This window comes from Solanum tuberosum, unplaced genomic scaffold (genome assembly GCF_000226075.1).
Source record: "Solanum tuberosum cultivar DM 1-3 516 R44 unplaced genomic scaffold, SolTub_3.0 scf00203, whole genome shotgun sequence".
Taxonomy (NCBI): Eukaryota; Viridiplantae; Streptophyta; class Magnoliopsida; order Solanales; family Solanaceae; genus Solanum; species Solanum tuberosum.
The window spans coordinates 103,820-129,559 of record NW_006239129.1 but is presented as its reverse complement, the minus strand read 5'-3'; the positions used below and the strand labels follow the sequence as shown (position 1 = coordinate 129,559).

Sequence of the window (25,740 nt, the reverse complement as noted above, 5' to 3'; positions counted from 1 at the left end):
AAATAAATATAAAAATTAATTTCAGCATTTTAAAAAATGTTTTCCAACAGTTGAAAGCTTATAGAGCTAATTAGGATTAGGTAGTCCAAATGAGGAAAAGATAAATTTCAGATGAAGAGCATCATTTCAGTATTTACACATTCCAACAGAACAAACGAGTTTGTAATGATTAAGGTTTTTAATCACAAGTAAAATGGAGATTGATGTAACTTGTAACAATCACATGTCTGCACTAGATAACTAGTTAGCAGGTGAATTTAATCATCCAGCCAGCCACTATATAGAAATTTACTAGGTAATAAAGAAACCATTTCCCAATTTAACAAACTCAAGCTTTTCTGAGGATCATATATCCGAAAAACAACAGAGTAGAAAGGGGTGGCAAATACCAGAGAAATAGATATGAACCCATTAATGTCTAATTACATGGAAAGTTTACAAAAGCTTGTATAGATTGTTCTTCCTATATATCAAAAACTCACCTTCAAGACAACAAAGAAGATTCACTAAAGATTTCTCGGTGGACCCATTGAAGTGCTCCAAGAGATCAGAAAGGGTAACCTGCATATTTATACATTGTCCTCCTATCAACAAGTAATATGAAAACTTAACATTTCAATGTCACTGCAAAGGACAACTACTTACCCCATCATCAAAGTTCTTGAGCCAGCTCAATATGGATTCTTCTGTGGCAACCAGAGCCCTAAAACTTTCTCCTTCTGCTGCTTTGACCCTCTGGCGTTTTTTATGAATGAGAAAATCACCTTCACTGGATGCAGCTTCTTTCCTAATCTCCTCAGTCAGGAGATGAGATTCTGCTCCTTCAGTCTTTCCAGGAGAAGAAGCACCATTTATACCAGTGATGCCAGGTGCTTCAACTATGTCATCATCTCCTTGCATGTCAGATGGAATAATAGAGTTCTGTAGTACTTCTGATATTTCAGTCAAACATTCATCTTCATTGCAACTTTGTTCGGATTTGGATGAAAATACTTCAGCTGATACTCCTGCCTCTTGCATCGTCAAGTATGCCTTTATCTGACCATAACTTACCTGCTTGTTAAGAAGACATTTAGCTTTAACAATATGGTTGGCATGATACCCCACATACGTCACCTATAAAGAATGCACTACAATTACAAACAACTGAACGATCTATCATATGAGTGATTTCAACATAGACCTCACCTCTTCTGGTAACTCGGTTTTTATGGGCTTCAATTTTTCTCTACCAACTTTTGAGGCAGCATTCTGGATACTTAAGAATGTCTCTCTTGTCAGCCCAGTCTCCTCACAAAACCTGGTCCAATTCATTTTGCATCCCTCTCGTGCAGCTTCGAGTATATACTCTAGCACAGTTTGTTCCTTTATTGCTACTGCTCTACCGGGAAAATTCTATATGAAAAAGAATATGTAAGAATTGTAACAGACAAGCTGGAGTTTCATCAAATAAATCCTAATAACATGACTCACAGCAATTTCTTTGAACGTAAGACCATCCTCATGCCACATCTTCCATGCTTCAAATTTTGCTGGTGTTAACTTTTTATTGCTTGGAACTGTGACAGTCTTACTGGGAACAGGGGTTTGACTGGTTGGATCCCCATCCAAAGAAAGATTGCAAGCTTCTGATAGACGCTTAATACTTTGAAGAAAATTATCCCCATACAGTTTTATGAAATGCTGCAATAGAATTGAGAAATCAACTCCAGCAACACCAAACAGTCACATAAAAGTAACATGCACTAAAAGAAACAGATGTAGAATCCGCTAAACAATCAGGAACCAAAGTAGATCTTAACATAAGATACTCCCTTTCTGCATGGTTTCAGCAATAAAGATGGCAACAAAAGTAAAGCAGAAAGGTGAATCATGGATCAACCTCCTGATAGGGTGCAAAGGGGGAAGAGAGCAAACACGAAAAGCAGGCGTCTAAGCACAGAAAATAAAGATGCATGAAGACATAAAATTATAGAAAGGAGCTTACATAGTTTGACAAGTGAATAACATGAATATCACAAGGTACATTCACCTTAAGGTGATTAAATTACCAGGATTATCTCACACTATGCAACGCTTCCCATTACACTGAAATTGCATGAGCCCTTGAGAGTTTCTGGTATGTGTCAACTAGCAAGGCAACAGTTACAAGTATTTAGATACCAGTATCCAACTACTAAGTATACCTGGTTTACGCCATCTATATTTGCTAGTCTTGCTTTTGTAGAAGGCCTTGTCAAGCTTATCCTTTTCAATGTTTGGTCGCCACAGACTGCATATCTGGAAGTGACAACTAGACATAAATTTGTATCTCACTTTTATGCATCCAGGGAAAATACTGTCATAACATGGATGTAGCATCCTTCGTAATTCAATTATCATACGGATATTTGTCAAACCAAAGCTCCACAAGAATGTGCTAAGTATTGTATTATGTACTTACGGAGCAGTTCCAGTAGCTCTGGCAAGCTTAATTCTCTCTTCTATAAGTATTTTGTACAGTTGAGTTTCAGCCTGAATAATCCACAAAGGAAAAGTATTATTAGTGTGGGAACCACTAAATTCAAATATGGAAGCCAAATTACGCCAAACATTTGAGTAGCCTGTGAAACTATGGAAATGCATTTTTTTAATGTCTGATAACATTGTTTCAAGTTCTAGCGCCAATCTGATTCAAAGGAGTTTCAGGCATTACGAAGGACTGTTAGCAGATGAGATGTATATGAAGCATATCAGAACATCCCAGCAACTAAGGCTAGCTGAGGATGTCTGATAATGAGTTCTACCATTTTGCATTAGCAAGAGAACTTTGAGGCAGAGAACTTAGATTTATAGGGATTTATTAAGGTCTTTGCTGCATACAGTGGCATATGTAGGATTAAGTACGCAGGTTCAGCCAAGTGCTAACTGGCAATGGAGAAGACACAGACTTGAAAGGCAGATCAGCCCGCAACTCTACTTTTTGGTTCATAACGTGGGAGGCCGCAATTCTTCTTAAATAATTGGACAAAACAATATCATATTGCGTTCACTTTTATTGAATTAAATTAGAACAATCAAATTTTAAATCGAACTGATTTTGTCTCTTCAACAAATGCAAAGGTTTTGATTGATTGGCTCTTTTTTCCGAGTTCAGTGCACTGAGAGGTCAAAACTTGATTTTGAAAGTTCAAAAAATATTCTAAGAGAAATATTTCTTCAATAAATTTAAAAGCGAATTATAAACTAAAATTCTAATAGGATAAACTCTAAATACAAAAATGATTAACAACAAATCCATTAACTTAAAGAAAAATATAACTTTAACAACTAAGTCTTATTTAATTCAAACCATTTTTACTGTAACATGTTGCTTTAACAAACTTAACATTTCATTGAATCATAATGGATTTTACCTTCTTCTTTTTTTATGACTGTGGTTTCCAGGCCAGCTTTCGCGCACCTCGACTAATACCACGGAATATCTGTCACCTCCCATCAGCAACAGGTAACTCTGTGTAACACCTCGGAAGTTGGAAGTTGAGATTGGAAAGGAAAAGTTTCATTTTTGGCACTGATGCAGTGATCTACGAGTCCGACCTACGGAACATAGGAAGTCCTACATGCCATAGGAAGGAAGTCGTAGGTCTTGGTTTGAGATTTGGAAGATGTCAAGTCCCAGTAAGTTAACCTATGAAAGAATAGGACGGATTATAGGGTGGTCTACGGACCGTAGGAAGAACCCGTAGGGTCATTCAAAGAATTTATTTGAGACCTTAGGTCTACAAGAGGATTTGACAAATCGTGGTCTGGCCTATGGGTCGTAGAATGTACCCGCAAAAGTGATCTAGACTTGGTGAAATTTTCGACTTCAATTTGGACTCTACGGAAGGGGTCTACGGACCGTAGAAAGGACTACAACTTGTAGGAAGGTTTCGTTGAAGTTGCCTAGGATTTTGAGTCCCATTAAATGATTCTACTGACCAAGACGGTCCATAGAAGTTCCTATTGACCGTAGGTCGAAGTCATAGGGTCTTCCGACTGTTTTTAATTAAAGGTGCTTTGGTCTTTTCCTACCCAATTAACCCCTAATCTATGTCGTTTTGGCCCTATAACTACCCCTATAATCGTTTTTACTCCTAAGACTAAGTCAAAATCCTCTCATTCACTCAATTATCCCAAAATCCCTCAAGTCTTCTTCTCTAAATTCTCTCAAGAGCTCTCAAGGTGGAAGCTAGGGTTTCAAGCTTCAAGGTCTCATTCTCCTTGTATTCTTAGGGTTTTGATTATCAAGGTATGTGGGTATTCACCAATGGACTCCTTTCATCCATTGGGTTCCAAAAGAATCTCAATCTATCAAGTTGATTTCACCCAATTCCATTAGGGTTTCATGCAAATCTCCATGGATCCTATTTATTATGATTCAATTGTTGACATTCAATCTTATTATGCATGATTTGATTCCATTGGGATTTACTTACCACTGAGAGGACTTTGAGATGGAGGCTCCCTTGTTAGTAGAGGTTGGATCTCTAGAAGCAATCTCCTTGTACCTTAACTACATGCTCCCGTTAGATTGTCTTAAATGACCTAAGCTAGTGAATCCACTTTATGTGACGGAATTCTACCTTGGCAAGTAGATTCTCTTTTTTGGTGTGAGGGTCATACCGGATTCCATGTTATAGCTCACATGGTCTTATTGTCGGTTAATAGAAAATATTCCATAAATGAACTATGTTTTCTTCAAAGGTTTTATGAAAGCTTCTCAAATGGTTTTAAGTATGTATTGGCCTCGTATATGATTTATGATTTCTTTATAATGGCTTTTATCACGTTTTACTCGGTCTTGCATATCATGTTTAAGCTCCTCATGTTATCATGCCTATGTTTTTATAAATTTCCCCATACTTACTGCATTCATCGTACTAATGCATATTTGTACCTATATTGGCTCATAATATAGGGTCTGACGTTCCTCCTCCCGCTCATGGCTAGCTTGGATTGTTCTATTAGCACATTGGATTGGTGAGTCCTTCATGCTCCGAGGATAAGACCATTGATGCTTTATTGCTTTGATTGTCTTTAGTTTCCGACTTGTACATGGTGTATGGGTTACGTCTTAACCACTGTTATGATGTTAGAAAGGGTATGTCAGACAAAGTTTAGTATTCCGCACTTTATGTTCATATTCCTTTTATGATATGAGACTTATGTTACCTATTCTCTTTTGTTGTACTTCTTTTACATCATGCTTAAGTCAAGTGGCTTGTTTAGGGTCTCTCGGGATCTTATTCGCCATGTCACGTCTAGGGTGTACTTTGGGTCGTGACACTGTCCACCAAGGCTAGGACAGATGGGAAGAATCACCTAGTGTTTTTTGTCTCTACTGAGTTTTCAATCTATTAAATAAACTCTAAAAGTTAAATAAACTAAATTACTTTTATTGCATGTGAAAATAAACTTATTATATATAAAGTATAAACGGTCTTTAAAAAAATGAGACTAAGATATTGGTTTAATCACTTATTCTAAATCAAAAATGTGCCTAAAAGAATAAGAATAAGAACTCTGTTTGGATTACCCATCCAACTAGTAAAACTAATTATAAAGACACCACTATGTCATCAAAGCAAAAAAGCCCCAAAACACTCTAAGGTCCATTGGGCTTTTAAGTGCAAAGCACAAATAAAATGTGTGCTTTAATGAAGAAAAGCAAAAATGGAGTAAAAATACAAATATGTTAGTCCATGACTAGTAATTATAATAAAAAATAACAAATATATATGGACAAAGAAATTGGAAAATAAATTATGATAAAGGGAATGTCAATTGTTTAGTGTTGCCTATTCATGATACGCTCATTGGCAAGGAATGGCGACACTGAAGCGCCCACGAAGGGAGGCGAAACGAACAACACATTTTGATAACACTGGCCCACCATCACTATTGTTTTACCCAGTTAAATCATATTCATCTTTGATCATCAAAAGCTCTTCAAAAGCTTTTAATCCAAACACATTTAAATTAAATGAGGTATAAGGAGGAGTTCTCCCCAATTAACCGTCTCCAATTCCTATTGTAAAAAAGCATGCACTTCTGGGACAATAAATTCATCATCTATTTTTAAAATGGCCTTAAAAGGAAAAATAGGGAACCTAAACTCTAACTCCCATCTCTCCAAGAGAATGAATCCCCTTAACCAGTAAGCAGATTCAGTTTATGCTACAAAAGTAAAAAAAATTAAAAAGTTCTTACACCCATAAACACACATTTTGGCAAGGCGGTTCTGCTGCAGATTGCATATTGGATAGAACCATAATATAAGTCTTTTCAGGATTTGGAAGACACTAATATGAAGAAAGGAAATAGTTATGACGCAACAATAAGGATAATATGAATCACACAACTGCTGTCTGAAAAAAAGGGAAATATAAAGAGCACATACTTGTGAAAATCCTTCAAATTCCTTAAAAGCCAAACCATTGATCTCACTCGTTTCACTGGGTGTATCTATGTTTTTCTCATCAAGATCCATTTCAGGAGTCTCCGGCAAAAACAGTGGAGGTTGATGATCAGGGTTACTAGATCTCAGAAACTGCAATCCTATTTCACTGACACTGATGCATGAATTTTAACATTGTTTCATTCATTTGCAGATATACAATAAGATGTCAAGAAGGAGATAAAGAAAAGATCCATGGTTGACAGACGTGTATATGAAAATGTTAAAACAAATTCTAGAAGAAGTCAAAAGACATTAGCGAAGTATCTACCTCACAGTTTTGTACATATCTTTGAAGGTTTCTACCAAATAATCTGCAACAAGGCAAATTTTCTGTTAAAATTCCTTGTAATTTAAAGTTAATGAAAAACATAAGGCCTTACACTTACTACTCAACATTATCTCACAAGGAAAAGAAGAACTGCTTGAGTGAATATACACATTGAAACTTATGATCCTCTATCCAGTATAGAAAAGAGTGACCTTCATGTAGCTAATACCAGAGATAAGTTGGACTGAGATTTATTGATATAAAAGCATGACTGTGTTACTCATACATACCACGTGAAATCAATTGGTAAGCCAGTCCCTTCCACCAATTTGCAGATAATTCTTTCCCAAGACCATGAAATGGAAGCTTGTCAAACTGAGCATCAACAATTTTCTTGGACTGTCATTTCCGAAGGGGTTAGTACAAGGAGCTTAGTGTTTTAGGCAGTCAACTAAGGATGAACCAATAATTCAACAGAAAACTATTGAACTTTCAACAATATGCAATAAGGATTTATATTTGACAAAATGAACAATGTCGACACAAGTTCAGTACCTGACCCTTAACAAAGGAGTAACGAGCTTCCTTACACACCTTAAAACAAAAAGTCCAACTCGTCTTAATCTAGCCTATACAGATATCAACTGGAAACATTTACACTAAAACGAAAATTACATTTTTTGTGAGTTTGTATTATTTGAAATTAGAAGCTTCAAAAACATGTAAGTACATCTACACATAAAGATAATGATATTGCATCCAATTTTTGTCCGGCCTACTTTCCATTTATTTTTTTGAGAAAGTTAACTGGTATTATAAACAAAAGGAGTACACCAATAGTGTGCTCCTACATAGTTACATCAAAAGTATGAAAGGACAGCCCAAAACAAAATCTATCTCCTATATTCCTTATAAACTGTCTAGAAATAGGTTAATTTCCCCTATATCCTTAGGTACAGAATGTATACACCAAAAGTAAAATGTTGCTAAACAGTTCATCTTTATACTTTGGAAGGGAATGTTCTTGTTCTCAAAACATCTCTGGTTTCTCTCCTTCCAGATTGTCCACCAGATGCAAGAAGGGACAATCTTCCATCTCTCCTTGTGTTCTGACTGATTTCCATCTCTATTCCAGCATGCTAGTACTTCTGAAGTATGCCTTGGCATGGCCCATCCAATACCCCTCAGATTGATGAACCATTGCCATAATTTTCCAGTCACTTTACACTGCAGAAACAGATGATTTAGTGTCTCTATTTCAGCTTCATCTCTGGTTTCTCTCCTTCCAGATTGTCCACCAGATGCAAGAAGGGACAATCTTCCATCTCTCCTTGTGTTCTGACTGATTTCCATCTCTATTCCAGCATGCTAGTACTTCTGAAGTATGCCTTGGCATGGCCCATCCAATACCCCTCAGATTGATGAACCATTGCCATAATTTTCCAGTCACTTTACACTGCAGAAAAAGATGATTTACTGTCTCTATTTCAGCTTCACAAAAAAAACATCTAGAGCATAACTGCCTGCCCCTTTTCATAAGGTTGTCCTGGGTCAGAACTGCTTGACTTGCAACTAGCCAAGTAAAACAGGCCACTTTATGAGGTATCTTCCCTTTCCAGATCACCTTCCATGGCCACCATTCCTTGGTTTCTGTGGAGATATTCAGCATCTTGCAGGAGTTTTAACTGCCTGAGTAGTCCATGGTCCTTCCCTACCATATCTTGCAATGATGATTTTCTTCCATAGACCTTGCTCATCTGCTGCCAGTCTCCATAGCCATTTTAACAGAAGGCTCTTGTTTTGTGCTTTCAGATTCTTAATTCCTAAACCTCCCTCTTTTTTGGATGTTATGACAACCTCCCACTTAACCAAATGGTGCTTCTTCTCCCCTTCACCATTACCTTGCCAAAGAAAGTTTCTCCTGATAGCATCCAACTTTTTGATTATCTTCCCATGAATGGGGAAAAGGGACATCATGTAAGTTGGCATGGCATCAAGAACACTATTGATCAGTGTGACTCTGCCACCCAAAGATAAATATTGACTTCTCCAGTTAACTAGCTTCTTTTCACACCTTTCCACCACAGAGTTCCATATGTTCATGGACTTACTCTTAGCTCCCAATGGCATTCCAAGATAGGTGGTGGGAAGCTCTCCTATCTTACCACCTAAAATGTTTGCCAAAGTACTGATTTCTGGAACTTCATTCACAGGATAGATAAAACTCTTTTCCCAATTTATATGAAGTCCAGACACTGCTTCAAATAGGATGAAGATAACCCTTAGGTGTTTTAGTTGTTCCTTCTCTGCTTCACAAAAAACCAAGGTGTCATCAGCATATTGTAAATGGGAAATAGACACTCCCAGGGAGTTTCCTTCATTCACAGTGAAGCCCCTGATTCTGTTATTCACCTGAGCACTCTTCAGCATGTCACTTAAACCTTCCATGGCCAAAATGAAAAGAAAAGGAGACAGGGGGTCTCCTTGTCTCAACCCTCTCTCAGAGGAGAAGAAACCAGTTGGAGAGCCATTTATCAAAACTGAAAACTTCACTGTAGTTATGCAGAACCTCATCCATTTTATCCATGTGTTGCCAAACCCCATCCTCCTTAATGTTCTCCACATATGTTCCCAATTCAAATGATCATAAGCTTTTTCTATGTCTAGCTTGCATAGAATTCCTGGAGCTTTGGATCTGTATCTCATGTCCACACATTCATTAGCCACCAATATTGCATCCATAATTTGCATGCCCTTAATGAATGTCATTTGTTGTTCATCCACTAGTTTTGACATAACTTTCTTGAGTCTCTCTGTTAAAATCTTTGATATGATTTTGTAGATACTCCCAATCAAGCTAATTGGCCTAAAATCTTTCAATTCAGATGCTCCAAACTTCTTGGGGATCAGGGCTATGAAAGTGGCATTGAAACTTTTTTCAAAGTAGCCCTGGTCATGAAAGTTCTGGATGGCAGCTACCACTTCTTGTTTTATCTCTTCCCAGCACTGTTTGAAAAAGGCCATTGTGAAACCATCAGGGCCTGGTGCCTTATCCCCTGCACATGAGAACACACAGTTTTTAATTTCCTGCTCTTCAAATTGGGCTTGCAGAGCTGCATTATCTTCTTCATCTATCCTGGCTTGACCTCTAGGGTTGAACTGAGGTCTCCAGAATTCTGTCTCATTGTAAAGTTTTTGGTAGAAGGTTGTAACTTCATCTCTGATCTCAGCTGGTTCAGTCACACTGGACCCATTTATGATCAGTTTATCAATGTTGTTATACCTCTTGTGACAATTAGCAGTTCTATGGAAGAACTTTGTATTCATGTCCCCTTCTTTGAGCCACAATGCCCTAGATCTTTGCCTCCAAGCCACTTCCTCTCTCTTGGCATTTTCTTCAAACTCCACTGTCAATACTGCTCTTAAATAGGACTCATCATCTGATAGGATTCTCTGATCTTGTATCTGGTCCAGTTCAGCCAGCTGGTTAAGGATGCTCTGTTTTTGCATACCTAGGTTGCCATGTACTGTTTTACTCCATTCTTTCAACTTGACTTTCAGTAACTTTAGCTTGCAAGCTAAAATATAATCTGGTTTTCCCACAATAAATTGCGGAGTTCCACCATTCTTTAACTCTTTCTTTAAAGTCTTTAGTTTGCAGCCACCAATTCTCAAACTTAAAATTAGAGGTTGATCTCTCCCAATTACCACATTCCAACAACAATGGATTGTGGTCGGAAGTTACTCTAGGTAAGATTGATTGTTTGATCTTTCTAAAAGCTACTTCCCATTCCTCAGATATTAGGAATCTATCTAATCTTGCTGCGATATCATATCCATCCCCTTTCCTCCATGTGAATCTGCCACCTACAAGAGGTAAGTCTTGCAGTTCCATGTCCTCTATAAATTCAGAAAATTCTTCCATCTCCTTGTTGAATCTGTTGCAGTTTTTCTTCTCAGAAGGGAATCTCACTACATTAAAGTCCCCAGCCACCACCCAAGGTCCATTAAATAGACCCCTCACTGCCCCCAGCTCTCCCCATATTTCTTCTCTTTCTTGTCTCCTATTTGGGGCATAGACACCTGACAAATGCCATCCCAAATCTTGTGCTTTCCCTGTGAACTTACAAGTGATGTTGTAAGCCCCTATTTCACATACTTCCCCCTCCCAGATACTACTATCCCACAGGATAATGATACCACCTCTTGTCCCCCGTGCCTCTAGTTGTGCATATTTCACCTTCCTATTTGCCCACAAATCTTTTACAATCCCGCTTATATCTCCACTGATTTTTGACTCCTGGAAACAATACACATCTGCCCTCCATGTATTCATCAAGTTTTTGATTTGCAGCCTCTTACTTGGATCATTGAGGCCCCTTACATTCCATGAGACTATCTTAACCTTCATTAAGATCATCTATAAAGCATCCCCCCCTACTCCTTGTACCATAACTCACAAAGTTACTCTTTGGTTCCAAATTCTTGAGTTCCTTTGGGACCTTTCTCACTGGAGTAATAGGAACTATTGCTCCCCCCGCCTTTTTAATAGTTTGTCTTTTACTGTCGATTGCCATAAAGAGGTTCAAAGCCACCTCTTCGCATCCAATGAAGTGTACCCCAAATTCTTTACTGAGTCTGATTATGTTTTCCTGGACCCATGAAGAAATTTCATTCTCTGCTGATGTATCAGTTCCATGCTCATTAGAGTTCAGTGGTAAGATATCTTCAATTGTGCCTTCCCCATCTGCCTTCTGCTCCAATTGCATGTCGCTCACTGTTTGTATCTCCTGATCTGTTCTTTCCTCTGTTTGGATAATGGACATATCGTCATCATCACTCAAGTCTGCGACAAACTCGAGATTGTTTCCCTCGTCTCCCAATTCAAAAGGAATTAGGACACCTTCTCTACCCTGTTCCATTAGAATTCTGCAATTTGCTTCTATTTCATCACGCAAAGGCTCAGAAAGCCTTTCACTGTCTCTAGGCTTATTTTTTATTTGAGCTGCATCTTTATCCGTTGCTTTTCTTCCCTCCTGATCTCCGCTGGACTTGTTTGAAGCTCCCGTGTCTTGATTTCCCAATTCCTCAAATCTGTTATTTGTTGTTATACGAGATAGGTTTGCTTGTATCTCAATGTTAACTATGTCAAGACTTTGGGCTGCATTATTCTTCTGTTGTTGCCTTTTTGGGCCTAAAAAGTTTGGGCCCAAATTTTCCTTTCTCTCAAGCTGGCCTGCTACCGCTGATAAAGGCCCTTTGCCTTTACTGTTTGCCTCACGTGTAGAGTCACGTGATCTCCAATTCAAATTTTTGCCAGCTGTTGATGTACCCACGTGGTGATCCGACTCTTCCACAGATTTTAACATTAAAGGGGGAAAGAAACCCTTGTTGCCCATCGGTCCATAATGTTGTTCCTCTCTCCTCGTCGCCTCCTTTCGGAAAGTCACCGGTGCTTCACACCAGATCGGCACTGTATACACAAAACCCTCACTGGTGATTTCAATCTCCTTCGGGACCATCTTCCCATCACCCTTCACCTTGATGCGTGCCCAGTGCATGTGATTTTTGAGGGTCGTTTCTTCCTCTGTTTCGATGAAACCCCCACACTGGTCTCCGATAAGCTTGAAGACTTTATGGGACCATAGGTTTAGGGGTAAACCCAGCACTCTTATCCACACCCAGTCTCTTGCTATAGCTTCCGGCCAACAACCTGTGATTGGGCTCCACCACTCTAGGTTCAGGGGCATCTTCTTCCAAACCCATGTTCCTGCCATGACATGCTCTGCAGCAACTTTTGTGGGTAGCTCGAAAAGGAAGTGCCCGTCGTTTATAGCGAAGACGCTGACTCCTATGGCTGACTTCCAAGTGTTGCAAGCCCACCTTCTTACATCATTGAGGGTTGGTATATCTCGAGTTGTGGTCTGGAATTTACCGACAATGCATCTCTTGAGGAGATCTGTCTCCAATGTCGGTGTTACGTTCACCATCTTTAGATGGTCACCTTCCACCAGTATGTGCGCCTTCTTAGTTCACCACCTTTAGATGGTCACCTTCCACCAGTATGTGCGACTTCTTCGTGGATTCTGTCGTCCACCTATTGTTCCTTACTGCGTCCTTAAAGGATACTCCCAGTGCCTTCCCTTTGTTAAATTGTGTTTTCTGCTCTGTTGTAGGCTCATAGGTGAATTTTGCTATTTTATGAGCGATGTTTCCCCAACCCGTGTTGTAAGATGATTTCGGTGTAATGATGACTGCTTTGTTTTGTCCTTGAATAGCAATAAAACTGATATATCTGCCCTTTTCGTTGTATTTAAGGGTGCAAAAGAAATCTGAGTACAAGTCCTTTACTTTCCATCTTTTGACCGAGTCCCCTTTGACCTTCGACGCCTCAATAAATACTGAAATCAGCCATCTCAGGACTTTAATGCTAATCTTCGCTCTTCTCACTAAATTCCTGCTACGTTCAGTCCACTCGTACCATGTTTCTGCTCCTTCTTTACATCTGGTGATTTCATAAGACTTGAAACCTGCGTTATAAAAGATGGTGTTTTCCCCCATTGATAAGATTCCGGCCAAGGTTGCCGGAAAAGCCCCCAAATGTGTGATAAAGTACAACTTTATGTTGAAAGTTGGCTAACCTCGAAAATCGTGTCTGAGAGCATTTTTTCCAAATGCATTATATTTTTTTCTAAAATAGATGGACCGTGTCAATTCTAAAATAGATGGACCCCTTTTGGTTAACTACTTTGTTTGGCAGGTGGGGAAGAGCAGAGTGAGGAAACACTGCAGTTCAAGGATGCAAGCTATAATCTCTACCAGGGGGGCTCTACATTAATTCTCCTGTTTGAAAGAATTCAAATCAATGTTGTTAATACTTGATTATATTATATGTCATTGATTAGGCATCATTTTTTTTTTAATTGAAAAATCATTATTCTGTGTCTTCCAAATGTTTTTTTTCAATCTTCACTTCACAAACGCCAATACAATTACAAACTTTTCTGACATCATAACCAAATATTAGATTCATAAATGTTTTCCACTCAAAAATAGGCCTTACAAGTGGGAAGACATAGTATTCAAGAATTCATCTCCTAGTTAAACAATAATTCAAACATATTCTCAATTTAAAGATTTCAATGATAGCTTACTCGAGATCCACGAAGAATTCCTATGGGTAGATTCAAGCCCCAACAGCCTCCACATGACTGAATACAAGCCATAAGAAGAAATGCTTCTCTTGACAAGTCCTTTTCCTTCATTGAGCTAGTGCAAATATCACAGTTTCCTGGAAACCATATTGAGATTCGTTTCACTCTCTTTAAGTAATTGTCCGTACCTCATACCCAAGTGTTGAAACCCAGAATGCTTTCAACCAGTATATTCAAAAAGTCCATACCATTACCCACCAGAACATTTCAAAACACATATCTATTGTATCATTTAGTTCTTGTTCTTCTTTAAAGTATGTCGGGAATTTTTCAATGTTGTAGACACAAACACTAATTTCATGCAACAATGCTCTTACCCTCAAAAATGTGAATTCAGACAAGTCAAATCTGTTTCCTAGATGCTTTGCAGTCTAAGTTGATACACATTGAACTCTTTTATAAGATCCCAATTGCATAAATAAAACATTCTTTTTTTTCTAAGGTTATAAATTTTATTAATGTTAAGTAGAAACATGCCCATATATAACAAGTATATCAAAAAGAAGAAAACCTATGAAAAGGGATGGTTTTCTACAAACAGAAAAAATGACACCCAATCTTCTATACATAGTCTTGTGGCTGCACCAAAAAGAAATAAGGAATAAGATACTACTTCCTAACAGCTTGCACAAAACTGTCCGATACTCCTTGATTTTTCTCAAATCAACCACTTCATTAGCCACCAAAACTGCATCAAGTATATATTTGCCTCCAAGAAAACATTCTACAAAGTAGATATGGTCTCATCCAAGACCCTCTATAGTCTATTGGAAAGCACCTTAGGAGTAATCTTATATCTGATTCCCACTAGACTAATAAAATTCTAGTCTTTGATGCTCGATATTTTTTCTCTATTTAAAATGATGATAATGAAACAATCAAAGTGAATCAATCCAAGCCTGGAGCTTTGTCACATGCACAACACTACACCAACCCTCACCTCCTCTTCCTCCTTGATTTTTCTCAAATCAACCACTTCATTAGCCACCAAAACTGCATCAAGTATATATTTGCCTCCAAGAAAACATTCTACAAAGTAGATATGGTCTCATCCAAGACCCTCTATAGTCTATTGGAAAGCACCTTAGGAGTAATCTTATATATGATTCCCACTAGACTAATAAAATTCTAGTCTTTGATGCTCGATATTTTTTCTCTATTTAAAATGATGATAATGAAACAATCAAAGTGAATCAATCCAAGCCTGGAGCTTTGTCACATGCACAACACTACACCAACCCTCACCTCCTCTTCCTCCTTGATTTTTCTCAAATCAACCACTTCATTAGCCACCAAAACTGCATCAAGTATATATTTGCCTCCAAGAAAACATTCTACAAAGTAGATATGGTCTCATCCAAGACCCTCTATAGTCTATTGGAAAGCACCTTAGGAGTAATCTTATATCTGATTCCCACTAGACTAATAAAATTCTAGTCTTTGATGCTCGATATTTTTTCTCTATTTAAAATGATGATAATGAATCAATCAAAGTGAATCAATCCAAGCCTGGAGCTTTGTCACATGCACAACACTACGCCAACCCTCACCTCCTCTTCCTCAGTTATCCTCTCCAACCAATCTCTTTTTTCCTCCACTATTTTGTTTAAACCCTATAGCCACCCCCACTCCCCAAAAAAAAAAAACTAGGCCTCTAAACTGCTTCTTCTTTAAATAAAAATAATAAACAGCTATAAAAATCTACAATGGTTCCTTCTACTTCATCCTCCCCCACATTTAAACCTTGTTCAAATCTATGAAAAATTGCAATTGCTACCCTGTGAAAGAAGTTTGTATTTGGATCTCCTTCCTCCAACAACAACCACCTCAACTTCCGTTCCCAACTAGTTTCTTGGGCGAACTCCAAAAGGCTATGTCCCTTTCCAAACCCTTTTTCCTATCTCTCCATATCCTTAACTCCTTCCCCTACTCCACCTCTATAATTTCCCCACCTCATTCATGATTTCCCTCATTTTCACCTCTACCCTTCCAAACACCTTTTCGTTCCACATCTTTAATTGTTTTTAAACATCTTCAACTTTTTAGCTAGCCTGAATGACGTATTCCCTACCACTTTGTAGTTGTTCCACCATCCCACCACGTTTTCATCAAAGTCCATGTTATCAAATCTAATAGGAGTTCTAATGTTTCATCCTCCTCCTCGGTCCAACATAATGGGTGAGTGATTCGATGTCAACCTCAGAAGGATAGTTTGGATCACACTTGGAGCCAACTCCTCTCATCAGGTCGACACCAAAAAGCTATCGAGCCTCGATCTAGAAGTTGAGTCTCCAACCTGACCCAAGTGAATCTATAAGACTTGTTAAGGTAAGAGTTAAGACAATAGTTATCAATAAACTCTTATAACTCCTTCATTGCCCTAGATACCACCATACACCCCACCCTCTCCTCTAGGAATCTAATGGTGTTAAGGTTCTTCCTAGTACCCATGGAATATTCCAACTACCATCTTACCAAAAAGCCAACTTGGACCCCTCCCATGCAGGGCCATAAACTCCCCAAAACCCCATTTACTACCTCATTCCCGATATACTTAAGTCTTGTTCACTAACATAAACTCATTTTTATTCATCTTCATCCTCTCTTTCTTCCTTTCATCCCAAAGTTACATGACTCCCAAGCATTTTCTCGAGCTGATATTTTACCCACCTACCCCCCACCGCCTTAATGCTTCTCACAATACTACCTGAAACCATCTTTATTTTTGTCTCTTAAAACAAATTAAGTTTGTCCACCATGCTCTAATCTCTTCCTTCATGATGGCCCTTTACTATGGTCATTCAGTCTTCTTTCATTCCAACTAATGATCTTACTATCCATCAACATTTATTATATCTTCCCCCCTACTCCCCTCTTCCATCGCCTACAACACTATTGTAGAGGTGTCGGAGACAACATCGACTTTGAAAACTAAGGATCTCTCACTACCCATACCATGGGGGCATTTATCCTAAACTAGAAGGAAAAAAATTCGTCATAATCATTGTCGATCTCGCTGGAGAAGATCTAACTAAACTTGAAGTCGAACAAACCTTGTCCACAAGCTTTGTGTGGTTCTAACCTTTACTCGGTCTATTCCAACCCCCACCCATCCCACGCTTGAGGATTCAAAGTGTGCTTGGATCACTATTCCAACCAACCAATGCAACAAAAACGTCAGAGAATTGAAAAAGTTTCTTTTTCACTCTTTTTCCCCTATAAAAGTACCATTGCCCTAGTATTGAGCTTGTGAGACGATTCTGAGCAAGGAGATAGCCTTTTCATTGAATTTTGACCAGTTACTAGCATCGAAACAAGAGATTTGCATCGACTATTCCTATTTTGAGTGGCCCCTTTATTCAAGCTTGTTGGTAGTCAGTCCTTCATAATTTAACCTTACTAAACAAAGTGGATTGATGAATTGGTCTATATTCCTCCGCCAAACCAGTCCACTAACCCAAGGGCATATAGGTCTTATCATTCTCTCGCTTCTCTTTGTAGTCTTGACAAATTTGGACCCCCCATCTTCCAGCATGTTAATTTTACCCATTTACTGCCATTTCACCATTTTTCTCTACCAAGAACTTTTGCCCCCATAATCCCAGGTCTTTTTACCTCCTCCTCGCTCTCTTCTCCTCCCTCATTCCTTCTCTTACACTTTTCTGCCCCAGACTTTCAAGGTCAAATTTTAGTGTTAACCAAACCCTTAAATAAAATCACCCCTCTTCACTACCATAGACACTAAATCTTCTCCCCCCCCCCTACCTCCCCACTCTAACATACACCTTTACTCTACCATTATCCGCTTGATTATAGTAAAGATCAATGAAACCTCCACATATATTCCCAGATTTTTTGAACAATTCATAATAGTAATACCACAACTGTCGGCATTCCGGCAACATTTATGACCATGACACCTTCCTTTCTTTTTGTTCTTCACATCTTTTTATCTCCCATCTTTCCAATCAAATAGTTATCGCCCATCCATCTCACAAACTTACCCAGAACACGCATAACTTCTGCCTCAAAAGCAAATTGATACAAAAATATGTCATCCTCCATAGGTGACATTTTCAACCCTGATGACCCTTCCAAGCCTCCACTGCTCAGTCAGTAACTAGCTCTAATGATCTCATCTTCTACTCAAAAGTCTCAATCAAACAGGTTCAGAGATACTCCGTCCTTGCCAGTAACTGATGCTTTGATTGTTTGAAAATGGGTTTAAACTCATTGTCCACTCTCTTGCATCCCCCCTTTAAAGACAGTCATCCAATCCAGAGCCTCCTTGTTTGAATGAAAGTTTAGTCTTCTTCCCTCTAGAGAGACCTAGGAGTCTCTCTAGCCATTTTTTTACTTTTCTCGGACCTTCATGTATAAGACATGTCACTAACAGATAACTACTCTAGATCTTTTGTTGGTAACAAATAATAATGGAACTAAAAAATGAAATCAAACAGAAACATCTAGAAAAGATAAGACAAATGTTCCCAGGAGAGAAGAGATTCTATAGAGATAATACCACAATCATCATGGGCATACTCATCTGCAAAGTAATCCAACAAATATTTTCTTCTACAAGTTGACAGCATGCAGTAATGTTGTGCAGCAGAAAATGCTTCCATAATAGCTTTTCTTTGAGATGCCTGCCCATAAGTCACAAGTATACCAGGATGTATAATAGAGGTAAAGAAACAAATGCAAGAATACGGTCCTTTTGAACAGGGATGATAGAGTAACATACTGAACGAGCTTCTGCAGAGTAGAAATCAGCTTTTCCAAAGTCACTTCTTGTGTAGTAAAGCCAGCAAGCTGAAGGAACGCCATCTCTGCCGCATCGTCCACTTTCCTGGTAGTAAGACTCCAGACTCTTTGGGCAGCCGTAGTGTATCACATACCTTACGTTTGGTTTATCTATACCCATGCCAAAAGCAACAGTTGCGACCATGACATAGAATTCATCTCTGATAAATGACCTGCAATAAGAATTGTAGCCTATACTTCACCCATGACCAAACACTAATGACTCCAGAAAAACAAATAAGAATAGCTAAAGAAAGCAGATAATTGGTTTCTGCGGTAGACTTAGGAAGGCCAATTAATCGCCCATACTAGCTTCAAAAGCAAAAGAGCTGAATGAAGAATGATGAAACCTATGAGCCTCCTCACGTGCTTTATTAGCCATTTGACCATGGTAGATTCCAGCTTTGATTCCTGCCTCAAGAAGTGATTTGAAGATCTACAAAAACCATGATAATGGTATTATAAGCCAAGTCACTAGGTCATAGCAGCATTGAGTCACTAGTAAAGCATCATGCACTGTTATGATATCATGAGAACAGCAACAGATCCAATGACTTGATACTATATTGCAACAAGAAGGATCAACAGTCTGTTGAAATCATGAACTCTATCAGAACCTAGCAGGCTAGCAGATGGAGAAACAGAGTAAAGAATAAATGGAACTACTAGGAGGAGAAAAACGTTCAGCATCTTCTCAACTGAAACAAACTGTAAGTGCCAAGCAAGCCAAATTTCATGCATCTAACCACAAACCTTGAAAAAAGGAAGACATTGAAGACTAATACTTTCAACATTTCTACTCATTAAGAGATGTAATCAAAGCACTACACTGGAAACATATCATACTAGAATGCTACGAATGTCCCAAGTTGGCAAAACAGAAATCATAGTTTTATCATGGCAGAGATGAAATGTGACCTCTTCAGTGTCTTTGACAGTTGTACAATATACTATTGTTGAATTCGCATTATCTACATATTTAGAGATCTCCTCCACCAGCTGATCAATAAATTGAGAACTACGACTAAAAGATTTGACTCCGTAAAAAAGATTTTTGCGATCAAATGAGCCAATAGCAGCATGATGGTCTTTCATCAGCAAGGAGTTGATAATGTCACTCCGAACTCTGAAAATTAAGAAAAGAAATGATTATTCATCCAAAGCTTCTACGAGCTAAATGAAGAGAAGGTAAACTAAGAAATACAAAGTGGTGTGTCAGCTTATATATACTGGTCCAACAAAGCTATAGTGCAAGTTCAATATTTTTATTACCCGGTAAATGACACCTCATGCTATGAGAGACGCAATAAATACTTGACAGTGATTAGAAGTTGTGAGTAGTTTAACCAAAAGCATAGATAGCATAAACCTGATCCAGCTTAACTCACAACAGAAGCCTACTACAGCAACAATGCTTGAAAATTAGGACTAACAGTCAAGAGACGGCAGAAGTTAACACAATAAAATAGACTGTTAGATACAAGAGAAGCGAGGTAAGGTGGTATAGTTAAGGCTGATTTCAAAGTAAAGCTAGCTGACAGTTGAGCTTGGATATAAATTTTCCTTGTATTACTGGGAAACAGCCAATTCACTTTAGTAAACTTCCCTCAAGTACAGTTGTAGATTACATCAAACACTGCAGACCCAACCAAACAGTAGAAATTAAAATATAAAATAGCGTTTGGTAGAAAGTCTACTGTGTGGTCCAGACACTAAAAAGCAGCAAGGTAAGAAAATTATGAGATGGAATAAGATTGCTGAGAAAGAAACTACATCCAATTAGATATCCTGTCCACCTTGTTTCTGAAGCAGAACATGACCCCAAAATCAAAAGAAAAGAAGAAATTGGGGAAGTTATGGAAAAGAAAAGTAAGAGAAAAAAAGTTACAGAACTTGAAAAAGTATTTACTTTTCTGTAGCAGTTGCTGTCAAGCCAACAAATGGAACATTCAAAAGAACATTACGCAGCTTGTCCAACTGCTTATACTCAACCCTGCAAAGGAGAAAAGCAAGTTTCTTTAGACACTAGGTAAAACCGTAAAAGGGCAAAGAAATATTATTAAGATAGAAGTAGGTTAATACTGAAAGAGACGACTAAAATGTCCGAGCAATATAGAATTCGAAGAGCAAAGGCATAATGAAGAACCATGCCTGACAAGGCAGAAGTAGACTCGTGCTACAAGAAAGAACAAAAATATCTTGATGGAATAATGCTATAGATCCACTATAAATAACATCTTTAGTTTTCATGCTGTAGAAAATAATATTCATCTGAAGAAACTTTCAAGCTAGAGCTCCATGAACCAAAGATAAAGATACGTTAATTCTAAATCCACTTCAATGCACTTCAAGAAATTTAGGTCCACTGATCAGTGCAAATTTATAACCTTAATTACTATGAGTGCCGCTTGCACCCTCAGACAGTTGAATCATTTCAAGTTTTCTGATCTTATACAACCATATATCTGTCTTAACATTCATTTTCGCAATATTCACAATGTGAACGAGTTGGGTCTTAAAAGGTTCAACATTTACTACCACATAACATTGTTGGTCTCAAAACCATTCTATACAGGGTGTTAGAAGGTTCAACATTTACTGCCACATAACATTGTTGGTCTCAAAACCATTCTATAACCCTTCGGGATGGCCCAATGGTTTGGGCTTGAGACTTCCATGTTGGAGGTCTCAAGTTCGAAACCCCTTGCCAGCTAAAGCAAGGGGTTTGCCTCCTGGGTCGAGCTCGCTGCACCGGGCTTGCCTAGTGCGGGTTACCTCTCCTATGTGGTTTGTGAGCTATTGCATAGGAGTGGGGTTTTTACCCTGTGTGCACCCAGTAGCGGCTGCGGGTTTCCCTTGTCATCCAAAAAAAAAAAAAACAATTTCTAGGCCTTGCCTTGCGATTAGGTATCTCTTTCAAACAGTACAGAGAAATTTCATACAACAGCACTAAGATGCGAGAAAACAAAAGTACACCATTAGAATAGTCTTCAGTGAAAGGAACCAATAAAAACTATCAGTTTTCAGCCTACTGTACATATTCCTTTATACAACAAAAAAATTCAGTAAGTCCTGATCTTCAGCATGGAGTTAGCACTTCCTTCAGAACACCTCTGTTTCGCTTTTTCCACATTGTCCACCAAAACGCATAGACGAATGGTGTTACATATTATCTTCCAGACTTTACCCTAACCTTTTTAGCCTTGGCAATCTATCAGTTCTCTTTCTCAAAACAAAAGCAATCTTTCCTCTGGTGTTGTTCCAGGCATAATTCAAGTTATCCCCAGTGTGTTTAGGAAAAAGGACCATAGTTATCTTGCTGTAGAGCAGTGCAAACATACATGGTTACTTCTTTCGATCTCTCCTCCAAATAGATCCCATCGATTTCATAGCTGAACTTATCTCTTCTGGAGGTTCTCTTGAGACAAGCACGCATGATGAGATACCATCCAAGAGAAACAGGTCGCTTTCAAAAGATGTTTCAGATTTCCAGAACTTCCTCCGCTTTGCTGCATTGTACTGTCCATCCCTTTTTGTAAGAGCTAGGCTGCATGTCGTAACAGTAAACATCCACTATCCTTGTGCCTTCCACCCCAGAATCTCGCTCTATTCTAGAGTCTTAAAAAACTGCTACTTTCAAGCACCCAGTAGTTCAAGTTTCTTCTCAAACTCACATCCTATCCCTTTACATTGCACTGAGATAAATTTGTATTACTATAAAGCTGAGGAAATTGCTTCTTCCTGGGGATCTGCTCTATCCAGTTGTCAAGAAAGAAGGATATTTCTTCTGTCAACTATCCACACAGCAATTGCTTCTTACTGGTACCTTTATATAAATGTTACTTTTACTGATAAAAAAAGAAAAACATATATTCTTCTATCGTTTCCAATTTTAAAATCCACTCTTTTCTCAAAATCTTGTGACATGACCATATGATTTTTCCAGTAACCCACCCATAAGTTCTTGCCACTGCTTTGGTACAACATTCCCCTAGTGTTCCTTATTTCTTTATCAAACATATCCACAAGGAATTTCCCCTATTTACTGAACCTCCAAAGACAATTCTTTAGGAAGCTTCTATTTTTGGATACTAATTAGTATCCGCCTTTTAACACAGGTGGGACCTTTCCTTGTGTCAAAACACTCTCATATTCTTTATGCCCAGTCCTCCTTAATCTTTAACCCATTGTAGTAATTCCCTATTTCATCAAATGGTAATTTTTCACTTTGCTAGATATCATTTCATCGCATAGCACTCCACCAACGCTGCTGCAATTTAAGTAATTAAATTTCAATGCTATGCATTACAACTTCACTCTTCATCTATCATTTGGTTCTCCTGTCAAACAGAGTCTACATGTTAGCATTGTCTACATTTAGGTACTGCAATTGCATCCTATCTCACTTCACCTTCATTTCTAGGGGACTATACTTCCAATTTTATGAATTATTTCTACCTCTCATAAAATCATTATACTCTAGAGTGGTTCTCCAGATGGTGAGAAAAAAATGAACATCTAACCAAGAACAAAACTGGGTACCAAGGTATTTAACTACCATTGTTTCCATTTATTAGCTAGGAAAAACTGTACAGCTCAGAAAATATAATCTTCTTGAGCTTTATTTATCTTCAGCCACTGCTATTCATATCTCTAAATTGAGAATTATTTTGAAGCAGCAAACCATAGACAGGCAAGATACTTAAATAATACTTCTACTAAAATCCTTGCCAAATGGACCAGAGAATCCATGAACAATTCAAAATGTCAAAATATTAGGATAACGTGTTAAGAGGGCCTAACCTGAAATCGTGACCCCATTCTGAGATGCAGTGTGCTTCATCAACAGCCAAGAGACACATCCCTGCTTTCAACAATCTTGACCAGAAACTGCAGCACATTTTGCGAAAAGCATATGTATAGTTAAAGATGCTAAACTCATTGGAAAATACATCTTAAAGATTCTTAACTTGAAAATCATCATTATTTCCAAGTGAAAACCTTGATAAGTGATGACAGAAAACAATAAAAGTAACAACAGCAAAAATAGTTCAATAATAGTCAGTGGAAACCTTTACTAACTGTTTACTGAAAAGTTCCAGTAATTTCCCACATGAGCCAAATAGGTACATCTAAACACTGAAGTAAGAATCATGCAACTGGTGAAGATGAAATTGAAGGCATCCATCAAAAATATTGGAGCCTAACAAGTTACACAGAAAAATCCACTTGCCCACAACTTGATATGAAAACTCACACCTGGAGTGAAAGTAATCTACTGTGAGGTATACAAAAAACTTGTAGAGAAAAATCATGTATCTTGGTGAATTTCTTCAGCAAATATATTATCTGAATCACTGGATATTTGACAAGGCTACAGAAGTAATAAGAATACATAAGTAGGTATTCAAGGAGCTTTTTTACTTAGAGATATGTCTTTCCAGATTACGCACCTGGTAGGAAGAGCACAAGCCTTTTCTGGAGTCATATAGAGAATATCATAGTGACCCAACTCAGCATTGGACTGCACCCCACGATCAGTCTGAGCACTTGAAAGATAGTCAGCTTTAATGCCCCTCTGTTTTAATGCCATGACCTACAACAGGACATTATATTTTTCAGAACATATATTTTGTTTATGCTATGAGCAATACAAAGTATTTTACCTGATCTTGCATCAAAGAGATGAGAGGACTTATAACTACAGCAGTCTTTCCAGTTATCAGTGGGGGAACCTGATAGCTTAAACCAACAATTCAAGCAAAATGTTCAGCGCATGTGAATAGTCGTTAAATATTGACAAAAAAGGTTGAAGCTTACCACAATGATTTGCCACTGCCGGTGGCCATTATAACCAAACAGTCTTTTCCATCTAAAATCTTCTCTATGATTTCCTTTTGATAAGGTCGAAACTCTGTGTACCCAAAATATTTCTAAAACCATAGGAAACGAAAATTCCATCAAAACAAGGCAGAAATACTAATAACAAAACTAAACACATGCAGATGTGCTGTGGGTTGAACAACAAAACATCAAATCAAACTTTAAACTAAAATCAAGAAATCAAAGATAGGTTAATGAAGGGAAAAATTGAAGAAAACCTTAAGAGTAGACTGCATTTCCATTATCGAGAGAAGCGAATCGCCGTGAACTCACTCTGAGTTTTTACTTTACGGCTAAGAGGTAATTGTGAATGTTTTGGTATTTGTCCCTCCAACTGTTCCAGCTTTGGGCCCTTCTCTTTTCGTGCCATTTTTTTTTTTTCCGAGAAAAGACATAAATTACCCTCCTAAACTTGTGCCGAAATGTAAGTTACACGCTCAAACTATTGTAACGACCTATCACACCTAATCTTATTCAAAGTGATATTAATATCCCCTTCCGAAGACAATCTCAGTTGTGTGTAAAAAAAGTGTTGTACACGCATTTTCATACATAAATAATATTTATTTTTATTTTTAAAAACTTTTATCTCTTGATATATTCTTAAACTTTTGCAAAAGAATAAAGATTTGGGGATCTTCCTCCTCTCACCATACATTTCTCTTTTTAAAATATATTTCTTCTTCTTCTCTATTGTTCATAAATTGAAGGAAAAAATAAAAATTTGAAGAGATAATAGGAGTCAATAAGTCAATTATGAAGTTAAGAGGTATTGGTGGCGGCGATAGGAGATGGGCAACACCATTATTGCCGGTGGAACAAATAAAATTTTCAGATCTGTAAAATTCTTTTAAAATCTTGATAACTAGTATGTAAATCAAGCATTTCATTAGTATTCTTTGTGTGTAATGATTAATCAAATATGCTATTGATGATTTGAGACATAAAAATGACATTGTGGTGGTTGTAGGTAGTTCTCCGGTGAGAATAGAGAAGACAAAGATGGAGAAATCATTTTCTTCAATGAATTTTTGATAAATTTAGGCAATATAATCATAAATTTTATGTCTAAATGTTATAAGATTTTC

The 25,740-nt window shown here is 37.9% G+C and overlaps 1 protein-coding gene across 1 annotated transcript; it reads right to left on the bottom strand.

Moving 5' to 3' along the window:
• Positions 1-244: 244 nt before the first annotated feature.
• Positions 245-24,986, bottom strand: LOC102592601 (ATP-dependent DNA helicase RecQ-like). Its single transcript, XM_006355699.2, has 20 exons — positions 24,871-24,986; positions 24,590-24,702; positions 24,436-24,511; positions 24,223-24,365; positions 23,573-23,659; positions 20,679-20,762; positions 19,688-19,895; positions 19,120-19,205; positions 18,711-18,942; positions 18,489-18,612; positions 13,907-14,043; positions 7,043-7,151; positions 6,753-6,795; positions 6,425-6,596; positions 2,444-2,514; positions 2,187-2,280; positions 1,474-1,683; positions 1,189-1,395; positions 646-1,053; positions 245-561 (listed from the first exon to the last, which is right to left on the bottom strand). Exons 1-20 carry the CDS (start codon positions 24,892-24,894, stop codon positions 436-438), a joined length of 2,754 nt encoding a protein of 917 aa, XP_006355761.1. The 5' UTR covers positions 24,895-24,986; the 3' UTR covers positions 245-435.
• Positions 24,987-25,740: the final 754 nt, after the last annotated feature.

Coding starts and splice junctions, on each gene's coding strand:
- LOC102592601 (XM_006355699.2), bottom strand. CDS start 24,894: ATGGAAATGCAGTCTACTCTTAAG. Junction 19,896..20,678: donor ACAGCAACTGCTACAGAAAA/GTAAATACTTTT, acceptor CTTAATTTTCAG/AGTTCGGAGTGACATTATCA. Junction 2,515..6,424: donor AATTTGAAGGATTTTCACAA/GTATGTGCTCTT, acceptor TGGATTATTCAG/GCTGAAACTCAACTGTACAA.